We start from the raw sequence: 15,859 nt of genomic DNA, 5'->3' as shown, positions 1-15,859 counted from the left end.
CATCTTCAAGAACTACAGAAAGGCTTAAGAGACCATTTGGAGAGGGCAGAGTAGATGTAACTATTTCTGGGTAAGGAGTCTAGTCCAAAAAAGTATTGCATACCAAGAAAAAGAACTCCCAAGCAGCGGCCTTCATGTGGCTTTTAGTCACTTTGGCACCAAAAGAACCACTTGGGAGTTCAACTACCTGGAGGGAGCATGGTGAGTACATTTTAGACTGTTACAGGATGAGTAGCAGCATGTATTCATCAATATTTGGCAGTCCCAGAGAAAATGAAGTAAGGTAGATGCATCCACACTAAGGCCATCAGTATCCATTTCAAATGTTTATTTCCTGAAACCACTCTTCCCCACCTTTATCAGCCCTGAAGCCGAGAAGGATATAGGCTATGAAAGACTATCATTGAAAGAAAATAAAAATAGCAGAAAGGCTGAAAGGCCAAAGTTGCTTAAGCCTAATTTCTTGCCAGCAACTTCCCTTGAATACAGTGTCTACAAAGCAGAGATCACATATGCAGCTACCAAATGCCATTTACAAATCAGGCTGCCAGAATTTCTGATTTTCGAAAACACCACAGGGCCCAATGTTCGTTCAGTCATCTTCCTCTTCCTCTCAATGCAGGCCTCTGATGGGCATTGACGCAGGTATCATGGGTACAACACCTGGCTGTACATTTCTAGAAGAAGAAAGAATCTGAAACTTAATGAAAGATGATCAAACATCTTTTTCTTCTTCTATAAGCATTTGAGATGCATAAAATCATTTACGTTTTGTTCTGTTCAGCAGACCTAATGCTGATCTATCACAAGGTCTGAGAACTGTTGCTACAATTTCAAAGGAGCTGTAGAGCTGGCTGTTTGTCTGATCAAGATAAAGCTCCTACTGCTGTGCAGAACAGTCAAGGGCTTATAAAAGATGACCTCTGTCCACTTTTAACAAAAAATTGTGCTAAGCCCAAACTGGCAATCTTTCACAGATCTCTCCCCCTGTGTGTCTTTTAACATTCAATGTCAACGAATAAAGTTCATTCAGCATTTCCAGTTTGTTGGTCCCAAATAACAATAATAGATTATACTTAAAATACATTTTTGCATAATTTGTTATGCTAAAAGCTGTCTTCCGCTTATTTAACATGCATTGACAGTTTAAATCCTGCCCTTTATGAAAGTCTTCCTTACTTAACTATGCATGGTCAGATTATATTTCCACATTCTGATTTACGGTCTTTGTTCCTTTTACTACAAATTGAATTTGGAAATAGCTTAACGGTGCTTGTTGGTAACTTCGACACATTACTCAAAAATCAAGGCTCTATTACACATTAAGTTAGAGTTGCAAATGCATTATATAAATTATAGCCAGGTGTGCAGAGGTTGAAATAGTATATCCCAATCTGAAAGGATTTCTGCCTTTCATCAGGAGCAAGAAAAAGGAGACATGGAAAGCTCAGTGGAGATATCCCCCACGCAGAGTTAGGGCTCCCCAATTCAGATTTTGGGATTTACCTCCCAAAGTCAAGTAATGTAAATTGTGGTGTGAGTGCTGAGGAAGCACTGAAGTGGCACCAGTGAAGAGCCTTCCCCCCAGATTAACTCGCTGCCCACACAGCTGCCCCAGAACAGCAGGTGCCAGACCCAGAGCCTGGTTCCCCTCCCTGTCCACTGGAGGCAGAACTGCGGGGTTTCTGCTGAGTTTGAGCTTCACACCGCTTACAATTAGGTCCTTAATGCCTGTAAATGGAGGCATTAAACCTGAGCAGACTGCTGCAAGAGAACAAAGACAGAACTGCTGTACCTAGCATGCTTGCTTTGTTTGCAAGCAAATCATGGCAACAGGTCAGAAACATGTTTACTAATGACAAATCTCTTAATGGGGCTTTTCGATAGAGCTCCATGACCCTGAGCACCTCCTTGAAGGAAATGATTTGATGTGCACTCAGGTTAGCAGGGGCTTGTCTCCACTTCTGCACAAGAAAGTCCAGGCAGCAGAGGACTGCCACAATCTGCAATTTATTTATGCAACATGCAGCATAATCACACATTCATTAAACTGTCAGTCTAGAAATAAGCCAAAAATGATGCAAGTTCTTATTTAGATAATGCACATTCAACCAAAGGGCTAGCCATCAGTGGGAAACTGAAAACTGTGAATTCCCAGAACACTTTGCTGTTCCCAGCACAGAACACTTTTATTTGGGAACCTGCTTTCCAAATTTGTGCTGGGCTTTCTTCTACATGCAGCTTGTTTTCAGTCTGGCAGTAGGAAATGCCGAAGCAGCACACACAACTTCTCACAGAACTCAAAACACGTTTTGCATACTTTTTATTTACCATAATCAGGGCTGCTCAGGTGGAAGAAAAAATGCCAAACCAAGCACCAGATCCAAAATTAGCATTTTATTCAGAACGTTGGGGTCAGAGGTGTATCATTCATATTCTGGTACACAATACAGAGGCAAAGCTGTTCTCAGAAGTCTCTCCAGTTTGAAAGCTCCTTCCCCCCCTCCCCTCCCCACCCCAAAAACATACTGTATATTTTCTCGTGCCACCAGTATCAGGCCAACTCCCCTCCCGCCCCCTTTTTTTTGGTACAAATTATGTAAAACTTTTTTGTGCTAAGAACTTTTCTCCCTCCCCAAACCAAAAAATAATAAAAATAAAAATAAAAAAAATATTGAGTACTCTAACTACAGTTCAACAATTGAATCAATGTCACTTGTTTGCAACCTGTTTTGTAAATACTTTATCCATAAACGAAAGATATAAACATGCAAAAACCTGAATCCATAGTCCAAATAATACATACACGTGTTCTGAAGTTTCTGCACTTCTCCACAGACTATGCCAATAAAACATTATGTACACATACCATTTTTTACAGTGAAGTGGGAAAAAAATACTAGAAATTAAAAAAAAAAACAAACAAAAAAACAAAACCAAAAAGTGTACATGGATTAAGACCAAAATGTGTCTAACATTCTATCATAAGGAAAAAAAAATCAATTCTGCTACAAACTGGTGATATGAAAACTCCCTTTATTTGCAACCAGCTGCATAAGTTTTAGAATTTTAGTGAAAAAAGTCCCCTAACATCTAAAACTAGAAGTAATGTACATTGTTCCACCTCATGGTCCTCTCTCCCAGATACTAAAATTGTTCCATGAGGATTTTTTGTTTATTTTTAATCTCCTTATTTTAATAAAAGCAATGCGATGTAACAAAAGCATTGTGAAGTATATTGTGTTTCACCTTACTCCTCCCCACCCCAACATATTTTGTCTCTTTAATGCATCATTTCATAAATCAGTACCATTAAAGCCTTAAACATAAAACTAATTCCGATCTGAAAAAGGTACAAAAAGGCACATAAAATCCCAGTGCTTCTGTACTGTAAAATTCAAGTGTAACTGAGCTCAACATTTTTTTCCAAACAGCATTGGATCACTGATATTCCACGGAGCCCAAATTGGTTTGCAGCCTAAGCCAAAGCCTTCAGCAAGCACTTGTGCTAGTAGACTACAAAGTTAAAGCCTAGCTTCTGTATGCTTTTGGGGAATATCAGTTGAAATGTTTGTACTTGTCCAAAACCAAAGTTCACTTTGAAGTTCAGTCATCACCTCCACCGTACATATCGGCAAGTTTCTTGAAACGTGGGCCCCAGTCATTTAGGTAGTCATAGTCTTGCTCACCACCACTACTTGAGGAGTTAAGAGAGCTCAAGGATCCAGCAGTGGAGCCGCTGCCTTCATAGTCAAAGACTAAGAGGGAGTCATAGGGTGGGGCCGTGGGGTCGTTGTCGGCTGCTTTAAGTCCCTGCAAGGTGAGGGAGAAAAGAAGATAAAGTTCTGTGTCTGAGAGCCAGACAAAAACACATCCAAAATATCTGCACCGAAGTTATCTATGGAGAACCACTTGAGAAAACAAACTTCTTCCCCTCCTGCCATTCAGTGCAAAACAGGATTTACATTTTCATAACTCCTTTTAGAAGGCCCAGGTTTCCAGCATTGCAGCACTGCACATTTTGAACGCAGCTGCAATTACAGCCCTAACAAAACTTTAAGACAGAGTCATGGCACTGGGACTGAAGCTAGTAAATAAACAGTTTCAAAGATATACAGCTCACAACCTGTGCCATGGGCAATGTGGGAATCGTTAGACAGGTGAGGAAGGAGAAATAAGCATGTTTGCAAAGATCCACTTCAATGGCCATCTCACATGGTCAATAGCATATCCACTGACTTCCCTGGCCTGCAGTCCATCTGCATGTGCCAAAATCCATATTTAGTCAGTCCTGTAAACTCATGTACCTCTGTAGGCTGCTGTGAGAAAAATACGTGGTATGTTGTCTCAAGCCTTTTATGTTTTGCCACATCCACCTGCTCTTCAGAAAAAAAAACACACAGTGACATCAAAGCTGAATACAAGATGATGACCATTTTTGTTTCCTCATTTCAAAGTACTGAAGTTATCAACACACGAATAGTGGGCCATCAGCATTTTCAGATTTCCAGTCTATAGAGTTGAATAGCCCAAATTAAAACCAACACAAATTGAATTGGAGGAAATGCTGGGAAACTGAAGAGGAAAAGCCAGGAAAGAATCACACTTCTTACAGAGAAAAGCCTCTTAATTCCCTGTTTTGTTACGTAACTCCATACCTAAACACTTACATGAGTAACTAACTTTAGAATATGAGACAATTTCTCTGTGCTTATGTGGGGAAGATTTACAAACTGAATATAAAAGCCTGAAGCCAAAAAGCTCTCTTATGATTTGTATTTTTTTAACCTCACAGTTTCTTCCATGGGATTAACAACGCTTTTTCAAGATCTTCCACTTTGAATAGGATCTACTCTGGCAGCCACTGACAGGGGATAAATGTATCTTCCAGCAGTCTGTAAGACTGTGCTAAGATTTTAAATTGCTCACTATTAATTTTTATCAGTGATATTTGTGGTGGTTTTACTTTTAATTTTTAATGCTTGTTTATTTAAAGAATGGCATTATTATACTCCCACTTATTTGAAGGAATGAATGTCCCTCCTTCAAATTATTTAATATATTCTGGTTTTAGAAGAGTACGCTTCGCTCTCAATTGTGTTTTGCCCAAATATGACAAAATGGAACCAGAAGCTGATTTTTCTTCTACAAATATGTATTATGGAGTATATACATATTAAACCCATTAATTAAAGCATTTGGCACTGATAAGGTAGAAGTGAATCCTGGTTCTTTATTACCTATTTAAATAATTCAGAACTGTGCAAAATGTACCTAAAATAATTTCCAAATCAGTGGTGGAAAAACCCAGCATATTTATCAAGCTAATGACCTCTAATCAAGAACAAATTTTGGCCTTGAAATGATCATTTCATGTGGTACAACAACATCAAGCAGGTTATTAATAGCCTGCATTAAAGTGCAATTTTGAATTACGAGATAAGAATAATTGGTGATGCTTGTTATCTCTCTCTGGCATATTCCAACCTGATGGCCATAATAAGCACAAAAGATGGGAGATTTTGAAAAGGCAATAGCAAATGTTGGAAGACAATTTCTTATCCACCTTCCAAGGGGGAAGTTCTAAGGCTTTTTCTTATTTTCTGCTGCTGAAGCACAAAGGCAAATTTACTTCTTAGGCAGTAACTGGCTTTATGGTATTTATATCTTTCCTTAAGTCTGCTTGGGGTGACAGACACCCATGTGTTTGGAACACAGGTGACAGGGAAGGAGAATAAATACCAGTTGAGGTTAAGGAGTGCTGAGGTACAAATGCCAGGTATCCATGTGTGAAAGTCATTTAGAAAGTCGGTTTGGAGACAAAATGTTATTTCCCTGCAGTTCTGCCTACTAATAGCCAGCCAACCATGGGATACCAATTTATTTTAAAAAATCAGTGAACAAAACATTTTCCTACATCACTGAAAAAATTCTGATACCTATCAGTCATCCATGACAAGGCAGAAGGCAGCCTCTTTCCATCTGTTTTTCCAAAGGGGAAGTTGTAATTTTTTTTTTCAATTTGCTGCTGCTATCATGATAGCATTTCAGAAAAGCAAACTGGTTTTGAGTTACTGACTTACAAGATAGGATCTCACTAACAAATTCACTTTCTCAAAGGTTGTGCTGGCGGTGTAATCCATTTCATTCAGAGAACGTAGCTACGGGTCATGTTTTGGAGGTATTGATTCAACCGTGCAGCACAAGTCACACTGACATTTGCACCTATCCTCTGGTTCACAGTGTAATGACTGAACTTAGTGTCTAACTCTTGAAATGACAAGATTTCTGCTATATTTGTGTTACATACTAAAACGAGAGAGAAAGAATTACTACAATGTTTTTTACTCTTTCCCTCTGCTAAGCTGATTCTTTGAGCATACCCAGCGTACTGTTGCGCTTTGCTGTTGGGCTCTACAGCACGTCAGACAGCTCTGGCAGTGCTATCAGCTTATAAAGCTCCCTTTGGTTTCAGCATTGCCGCCTCTTTCTGTTTATTATGCTGTCCCTTTCAGTGGGTGGAGGCAGTGTGGATACACAGCCTGCTGCATCTGAACAACTGAAAAGACAACAAATGGCTGATAGGAGTGGCTTCTGCTGATTTTGCTGCCAAGGCATTCGTTGTCAGTCACTTCTGAAAAGAGATCTCAGTTTTTACCAGATATGTACAAGAACCTCAGAGCAGCAGAGTTGTTACAGTTACTTGGCTTACAGTTTCCTGATCTGAAAACCCAAAGTTTTTATTAGAGTGAGAAGCTCATTCAACAACAGAATTTCCAGGGCACATCCTCAGGAGCAGGGGAACCTGCTGGGAGGGTGAATTGTCACATTTCTTTGCACCACCAGTGCACAACAAGCAGTCACAGAAGGGCCACAGCAAAAGAGAGGCCAGCTTAACACCTTGGACAGACTCACTTTTTTCCTTCTCTTCTTTTATGTATGTAGTAGAGCTTTCATTAATGAGGAGATAAAGGGCAGAAGTGGAGAAACTACAGTCCCTTGGCTGAGGAACAACAGTAAATTTGCTTTAATACAGGCAGCATTCTCCATTTCTCTCAAATTAAAGGAAAGCAACCCCCTCAAATCTTTAACTAACATGGAAATTATAAAATCTAATGCTTCTATTTTCATTAATCCTACTACTTAATCAGATTCAGCAGACTTTTGGTGAGAAGGAAAGGAAGAACAGAGACCTTCAGGGAAATACAAAAAAACCCCTGGTTTATATCTGGAACCATTTTTTGTCATGAGAAAATAGAAACCATTGAGGGACTCCATTCTGCATGGAGGTGCACTGTATCAATAACCATTTACTAAGAATGAATTGAGGGTCCTCCATGCCCCCACGGGATGAGACCTTTAGTTTGCAATTTAAATTTATTTTACCTCCGGCTATGTCCTCTATTGATTATAAATGTATTCTTAGCCACAAACTCTCTATCACAATATAACTTGCTTGAGATTTCTAGGGACAATATAGGTGGGTCTTGAAAACAAGATTAACAAAACTACTTCAAACATACCTAATTTATACTGTCATGCAAATCCTGAGTATTCTAAGTGTTAATTATGCTCCACACTTCGGAGGTTAGGCTTTGGAAGGCTCAAAATGGAAAACAAAGTCTACAGAGGATTTTTAATAACACATGACTTATTTCACTTGTTTGTACACTGGACTGGAAGAAAAGGAGGTTTTTCCCTTCCCCTCTTAGATTACAGATTCATCTATCCATTGAAACAGACAAAACAAGAAAGTCCCTGAGGTCATTTAGCTTATGCCTGCAAAACCTATTTCGACTATCAGACACCTCTGGAACCTTCTTATTTTAGACAGTTCATAGCTCTGTACATGTTATCTCAACTCTGTGTTATAAAAATGCATGACTTTTTATCATAATTCTAACTTGTTTTTCAACTGAGAAGTCACCAGAACACTACAAAATGCTCTTACTTATGTATGTCTCATTGAGTCAAGTAGGTTTAATACAGGGGATGACAGAAAAGAATGTATTTTCTAAGAAACAGAGTACTGCTTATAGAAAAAACCCGAAATGGCCCACTAGATCTTTTATTTCTTTTTGTTTCCATGACTCTGTAATGAAGATTAAAAAAAAACAACCCATGCCTGCTTGGCAATGGGAGCTAAACCCTCCAGTATCTGAAATTAATGACCTATAGTTATTTTTTGTCAAAAGCTGAAGTAATTCAGAAGCTAATCTGAACAATGCTGTCTGTGTGTCTGAGATGCTGGCGAGCATTCAACAGATTAAATTAATTCCCACACGTGGACCAGCATCCTTAAAGATCATACTGACCCACATCCCCGGGAAAAGGGACAAGTCCTCCAAAAGATCAGACTGATCTCCAAAAGTGTTGATATTTTCGAACCAAGGGGCTAGCAGAAACTTTGCTACCGAAGTGCTGACAGTTCAAAAGCAGTCTCTCCCTGCTCAGCTAGGGACTGGGCTAGTTTTGTAGGTGGTTTGGGTTAGAGATGCCCAAGGCAAGAATTACATCTAATAATATTGAATTTAGATGCAGAGAGATACGAACTTTGCTCTTTCTTATCTTGCTATGTTGTTTCCACAACTCAGCTTATCTTCTGTAGGAACTGCCTTAAGAAATGTCTGGTACAGGCTTTACTCAAGATATCTTTTCAATTTACCTCAAGTAAAATGGAGAGAAACTTACCAAGTTTCTTGGTTTTAATAGTACCATGACTGCAGGTGTAATTTTCTGGAGAGTCTGAAAACCTGTGCAGTCTGAACATTTATGCTATAAAGACTGATAATTTTAAAATTTTACTGTAACAATGAACACTACTATGAAAGACAGACCCTTTTCCCCCCCACACCCAGTCGACAATTTATAATCACATCTGTCATGGGAAACTTTTTCCATAAAACACAAATTAAGATGACACTATTCTAAAGAAATAAAATGCCTATTTTGCTCAGACTTCTGGGAAAACAGACAGAGCTCGGACAATCTCTGGGTGGCTGCTAGAGAGAGGTTAGGTGGAAAGCCCTGTAGTAAAACAATACTTTTTTGTGAAATGCTAAGGAAAAAGAAAATTTATGAAGAAGACAAGTTAAATATATAACGCTTAAAACATGGAAACTACCTCACATAGTTCCTTTCAATCAGAGGATATAATTAATTCTGAGCTAACTTGCAGACAAGAAAATTGCCATGTTTTCTTTAACTTCATATATATTTCCATACATTTTCTTAATCAATGACATTAATGGCATTATTTTACTGTGTATGAATAGCTGGAAGAAGCTTTCCTTTTTTGGAGGATGGCAAGGGGAAGCATAAAGGGAGGTACTGATATAATACAATAGACAGCAGGAAGAAAATGACTCTATGCTTGTCTTAGTGCAATATAAACATACTGGGTTAAATCAGGACAGCAAGTACTGTTTCTTCAGCTCCATGTGTACACACTGATGCTATCATCTTCAAGAATGATAACCTACTGAAAAATAATATTGCAAGAACAGCTTGCTAAGTCATTAAAGAATTGCAGGAGGCCAGACAACCTCTGGCCCCTTTCTGGCTTTCCAGCAGAATCAGACCCATTCCCTGCCTTTGCTCCATAACAGAGCTTCCTAGCTGCTTTGTGAACAACAAAAACCAGGGTTCTTCACTACTGCCTGCCAGGTGGGCACTGTCTGGTCACAGCTGTGTGAGAAACAGGATGGGAATCCCTGATTGTTTGGAAGCACAAGGAAGTTCTTGTGTGCACACTGCCTTGGCCAACAATGTGGGCCTCTTACTGTCCCCTGTCTCCACTATTTTCCAGAAGCCAATCATAACTGCAATATTTAGAAGTGTAAAGGCATGCAAAACCTGGAGCCTCTTACAAAATACAGTGTCTTAAAGAATATTTGTACAATTCCTGCTTGTCAACTCCCCTTTCAGTTTTTTGACAATTGCATCACTGTATACCTTAAAAGGGGAAAATTCAATTTTCTGCAGCTTTCTAACACAAAAGACTTTAGTATATTAGCCCGACTTTTCTTCAAGGCAAACAAGAATAAACATGTTTGCAGAAACTGTTCTGCAATGCTCTGCAATATGTATCCAGCTCCAGCTGACAAGGAAGATATGAGAAAACCAGAGAAAATAATTAACCACTACAATTCTTGTACAAAATAAAGTAAAAAGAGTAGTAAATTCTGGGTTAGCTTTTTTTTTTTCTATAACCAGCAAGCACAGGAAACACATTCTATCATAAGTACCACAACATCGATGATTTAAGACTGACCAGTGATTCAAATAATGAGGATAATTTCTTTCAGAACTATCAGTACTCTGGTATAGTCTGAATCTCAATTACATTTATTAGATTGAAGAATCAAAGATAATGCAAGATCTTTGAAAACTCTATGACAAGACAAGTATTAAAAGCACTTACATAACATTTAATTTAGCTGCCCTGCTCACTAATCATGTTTGATGGAATTCTTTTGGTCTTATTGAAGGTACTGAATTTCCACTATTATCTGGATTCAAAGGGTAATGTATGAGGAGAATGAAAATGAACTTCCATTATTAGATTACTGTGAATAAATAAATGAATATAGGCTACACTACAATTTTGTTAGTCTGTTTATTACTTGGAACCCATTGCATAATCCTGCTTGGAGATATTGTGGTTGCAGCTGATAACGTACTCTGAATGTAATTAATATGAATGCACAGAAGTTAATTGATATATCTTCCCTTTCTGTTTGAACGAGTTAATTAAATTTGTCTGCACTTTAAAAGAACATATTTACTTCTGTTTAGAGAGACAATTTTAATTGTCTATGGAAGTTTAAAAAAGTTATTATGTTCTAACATAACAGCTACTCATGCGGAGGAGAATAAACAAAATATAAAAGCTTATCAGATCTTAGGAGGAAACCCTTTTTCGCTTCTTTACCTCATTAATGAAGTCCCCAATGTCCCCAGGATGAGGAGCAGCTGATCTGACTGGATACTGAGGTTCTGCATGGATTGGCCTTTCATCAAGACGTCTGATTCCAACAGGTTTGATGGCATCTGGTTCTACAGTGTCAGGCTGCTGGAGCTGGCTCAAGTCATAATCCTGCAAAATATGAAACAGACACAGTATGTTAGCAGAATTTCAAACAATATCTGTCTGGGGCAAACATGAGTAGGAAAACAGGGAAAATGCAAAGTATCATTTCACCAAAAGTCCTGTTCTCAGGATTGCAATGCTTACTGAGAATAAATCAACAACACTGTTATTTGCATACCAACAGGATGTTATTTGATTTATCCTCCATGAATCTCCTGTTTTGATTCTATTGCATCAGATTTGTAGAGCTTCTCGTAAGTTTTCCCTTGAGAAGCAGGGATTTGAGTAGTACTATTAAGGGACTAAACGCTTTACCTAGTAATGATGATTTACAGCACAGAGCATAGATGCCAAATCCAAGTCTTATTTTTCTAAGGAAATAAATACCATACATTCTGAGAAAAAAAAAAAAAAAAGCAAGCACAGTGTTCTGCAGTATTTTCTAATACCTTCAAAGAATGAATTTAAGACTCCTTGCTGATTTTATGTGGCTTCCATAATACGAAAGCTAAAGGGGCAAGAATGTCATAGAAGTACAAAGCTCCTCAGATTTGGCCTTAATTCTAAGCACCTTCTAGAGATTAGTCATGAGTCTGTTCATTATGTATTTGATGCTGCAGTTTCAAACTCTGGCAGACTCTGATGAAGTTAGTATAGCCGTATGAATTCCAATAAGTGGAATGTATGTATGTGAAAAAATTAATTAGATCAATGTTTATGCATTGAACATAGATATGCCTGAATTCTCTTTGCACAGTGTGATGCATTTCAACATTGTCATTCTCCTCACTGTTGCCATGTCTAGAAGAAAGCCATGCTCTAGGATGCCTTTACACAGGGCATTGGTGAGAATGTGCAATAAAGAACTGGACTTCAACGCACAAACAAAAACCATTCAAGAACTATCAGCAGATGGGGGCTCATGCTAACTCTATTGTATAACAGATATCCTGCCCCACAAATAATCCAGCCAGTTATAAACATCCTAAATAAACCACTCTATCCAACAAAAATATCCATTTTTCAACAGTGCTGTTCTGGTAAAAATCTCATTTATAATCTCAACTTGCTGGAAGTTGTCTGTTCAGACTATTAGATTTTCATTAGTTCCTTACTGGCTTCTGAGGGGAGGAATGCTACCTTTCACTGCTGCTGCTACCTCACAGGATGTAGATCCTTTCTTGAGACTATGACCTCCTGTGACCCCAAACCCAGACTTTTCAACAGGAGAAGAATTCTTTTTGACAGCAGTGATGGTAGTTTGTGGGGAGAACTGTACCTGATTATCAAATCCACTACACCTTCTGATTTGTTACTTGAGTTCTCAGATGACTGCACACAAATATATAGTCAAAAAAGGTGGAACAGCTCCACTGAGATCTGAGAATGCAGTTTCATATGCTTTAATTAGATTACAAGTTCCTTGGGGCACAGCTGTAACTCCTACCCTTCAGTACTTCATGTACCAAACAGAATAATAAGTGATCTCTAGGAAGCAGTATGAATTGAAGAAAAGTAAACAGAAGAGAACTTTTTATCCTTTCCCTTTTTATTACATAAAATAAATCAAAATAGTTTAGAGACATGCTATCAGAAAATCCTATCAAACACAGAAGAATGTACTTTTTAGAATGCTTCTAAACGAGTGCTTTTCATACCGACCCAAAAGATGAAGGTGAAAAACACCAACAAGGAGAAAAGAAATTTTTTTTTTTTAAATCTAAGCATTTCATTGTGGAGAAATTCAAACTGGTATGGTTAAATAACAATGTATTTAAACCAGAAGAGTGTCTGTGTTCATTCCAATTCTATAAAGATAATTTATTTTTTCCCACCCACACACATATGTATACAATTCCTTTACTGGTCATACAGAAATATAAATCAAATTAGTCAGCCTATTATGTCCACATCTAAGGCATCCTTTCATATGTGTTTAATAGTCTGAGACATATCCAGACTCTAATAGCTAAAAAGTCAGCAAAGATCTGTGAGGTAACAGCAGTGCAGAACATGTCCTTACGTGGAATCCCACTTTGGTTTTATTTTCTAGGGTAATTTATGATAATGTCATTTAGTCTTCTATCAGAGGACATTTATCTTGCAGGTCTAATAGTGTCCAGATAGGAAAAGAAGATCCATTGTATGTGTTACCTTGGACTCTCCAATCACTCTCTCTCGAATCACTGAAATCAATACTAACTGCACATCAGTGGGGTACGGCCAACTCATCCACCACCTCCCCAAACCTGCTGAGTGCCAGGCAAACACAGCACCATGCAATGACTCCAGCTGTTTCAACACTCTGTCTAAAGTCAACTCTTCTCAATTACTGCAAAGTAAAAGAATGAAAAATGTTTTAAAATGCCAGGTGTCATAAGCTGTTTAGAGGTGCTGAGGTGCCATCTCTTCACTCAGAACTGCTTTCAGAGACAGGAAAGTGGGAAAGCTTTTCACATACTACCTAAAGCTCCTGAATGGGCTTAAAGGTTAGCCTCAAACAGAGTTTGTTAATATAGTTAACTGTAGAAGTGACAGCTGAATGGAAAACTGGCACATCAAAGAGAGAACAAAACATGCTGTGATAGGCTGGGACAGACCGCTTTGAGCAGTATTCTGGGTCATCATTTTTACCCTTAATTTCAGGACCACAATTCAACAGTGTTTTGGTTTTGCTCCAGTCTTTTCCCATATAACCTGTTCATAGTTAAAAACTGCTTAGGAATTTCTGTCAGTTCATTGGGGAAAAAGTATCGGCCCTCCACTGGAAATGTACTTCAGCGAGAGCTGTGAGCATCTACTTTCTATGGTTACCAACTTTTGTCAGAGGTATTCATTTGTACTGTTGAGCCCCAATTCCAACAATTCTAGAAAATATTCCCTTCCTTCACTTTGGACTTGAGCACACCCAAACAAATGGTTCGTTCAAGTTTTTTCCTCCTTAAACTTCAGGACCAATTTATGCTTGTCGATACCCACTTAGTTTTTCTCAGTTGTGATAATGCTAAGGCAAATTAGCTTGCTCCCATTTTGCATCTAGAAAAACTCAGGCCTTTGGAAACCAGAAACTTGGACCAGTCTGATAGTCCAAGCCTACAGTCAAAGGGAAACAGAAACCTCATATTCTACGACAGGGATGTAAGTGAAGCAAGTTGAATTATTTTTTGTTTTTCTGCTTGTTTATGAAGGGATCTGTTATCACTGGAGAAACTACAGCTGCCTTTTTGAAAACTGGTGGTTAAGGAGATGACAGCCTAGAAGGGTATTTTATCATAAGTTTCTTCCTGTGAAATCAATCTCACCATGCCACCCCCAAACCCCACTAACCCCCTCTCCCCTCCAAGCTGATCGCAATATTGACATTATTAGCTCTTCACTTAGTTCTAAAAGCTTTAAGAAAAGATGTCGACCATTATTAGTTCAAACCTTACATTCCTGAAATATGCACTCCCAGTGAAGAGTGCTAAAAGTCAAAATCAGGTAGCCAAGCCCTACAAATTAACTACCTTACCAGCAGTGCATGCAGAAGGCTCTAAAACCCCCAAAAGCACTTCCTTAGGAACATGTACACAGTAGTTCAAAGCACAGCTCAAGTATCTCAACTTGAATAGAAGAAACATCCAGAATAGAAGAAAAGGCCATTTTACAGTCCCCAGTAATCACTGAAAAACAAGATAATGCAGCCTTCAAAAATCTCCTCCTTAAACAACTTCCTCTTGGGCAAGGCAGCTATTCACTGAACAGTACCTGAATAATAATCCCTCACAGAGCAGTCATCAGTTACAGCAGGAGACGTTTTAAACATATTTTATTTTTTTTCATCCTCATTAGCTGTTCCAAATCAGAAATTTACTTAAGTTCTTGGAAAAAAACCCTAACAAAGTAAAAATTTTTACAGTAATTGATAACTGCCTTATATGAATGTATCGTGGAGCATTATGATGCAGAACTGCAAACAACAGAATGAAGCCACAATGAAATAAAACTACAAAATGATATGCAGAGACAGGACTGACTTTTTTGAGAAAGGAAAACTCAGAAAATATTTTAATACATTACATCTGAATTGAGCTTTTCACTACCACAGCCTAGTGCCTGGAATGCGACTGACATTCATTAATGATTTATGACTCTGGCTTCTCTGTTACCTCTTGGTTTATTTCCTGGCTGTTCATGAGACTCTGTGATACACTTCTAGGGATGACTTGGGTTTTTACCTTCTACAGAATGAAAGCTTTGGCTAGGCATCAACATAGGACTGGACACATGAATCATTGTAACAAAACCACTATCCCTGTTTCTCATTTTCAAGGGGTGCACCCTTTGCAAAGAAATATGGAAGTTCAGCTCTATCCCCATATAAGAAATAATCAACGTAACTGTCACCAGATCACTTTGACTTAATTTGATGGTGTCTTGCACTGAACACAATCAGCTGCAGTGGTTTAGATGCATATAAAGCAAGAGTAGCAGAAATTAGAATTTTACCTGCCCCTTTTAAAGGAGATGGAGCCTTAGTATAAGCTCAGGTTTTTTATTTTCTGAACGGACCTAATTATGACTTTGAAGTACCTATGGATAGAACACGTGTTCTGCTTTGTCTTTGTGTTCCAAAGGCAAATCCTGTCTACTCCAGTAGAGAAATAGGATGGGGAAGTAAGGAAAGAAGTATATACTCCTGCATGTTCCCACTGAGATCTTGAAAATAAAAAAAAAAATTAAAAAAAAAAAAAAAAAAAAAAAAAAGAAAAGAAAAAAAAAAGAAGT

General features: G+C 38.3%; 1 protein-coding gene across 3 annotated transcripts in view; it reads right to left on the bottom strand.

The window, feature by feature from the left end:
* Positions 1–2,382: 2,382 nt before the first annotated feature.
* CDH2 (cadherin 2) overlaps positions 2,383–15,859 on the bottom strand; it is a 115,663-nt gene continuing 102,186 nt past the window's right edge. For all 3 annotated transcript variants that reach the window (XM_066182135.1, XM_066182126.1, XM_066182143.1), the window contains 2 exons: positions 10,934–11,098; positions 2,383–3,813 (listed from right to left, as the gene is read on the bottom strand). In XM_066182135.1, coding sequence (XP_066038232.1) covers positions 3,607–3,813; positions 10,934–11,098 — 372 coding nt within the window. In that variant the 3' untranslated portion in view covers positions 2,383–3,606. The remainder of the gene's footprint in view (positions 3,814–10,933; positions 11,099–15,859) is intronic.

Source organism: Chamaea fasciata, unplaced genomic scaffold (assembly GCF_029207755.1).
Source record: "Chamaea fasciata isolate MVZ Bird 193981 ecotype frontalis unplaced genomic scaffold, bChaFas1.0.hap1 SCAF_1, whole genome shotgun sequence".
Classification (NCBI taxonomy): Eukaryota; Metazoa; Chordata; class Aves; order Passeriformes; family Sylviidae; genus Chamaea; species Chamaea fasciata.
The sequence above is the reverse complement of the archived record's forward strand: the minus strand, read 5'-3'. Positions and strand labels throughout refer to the sequence as shown.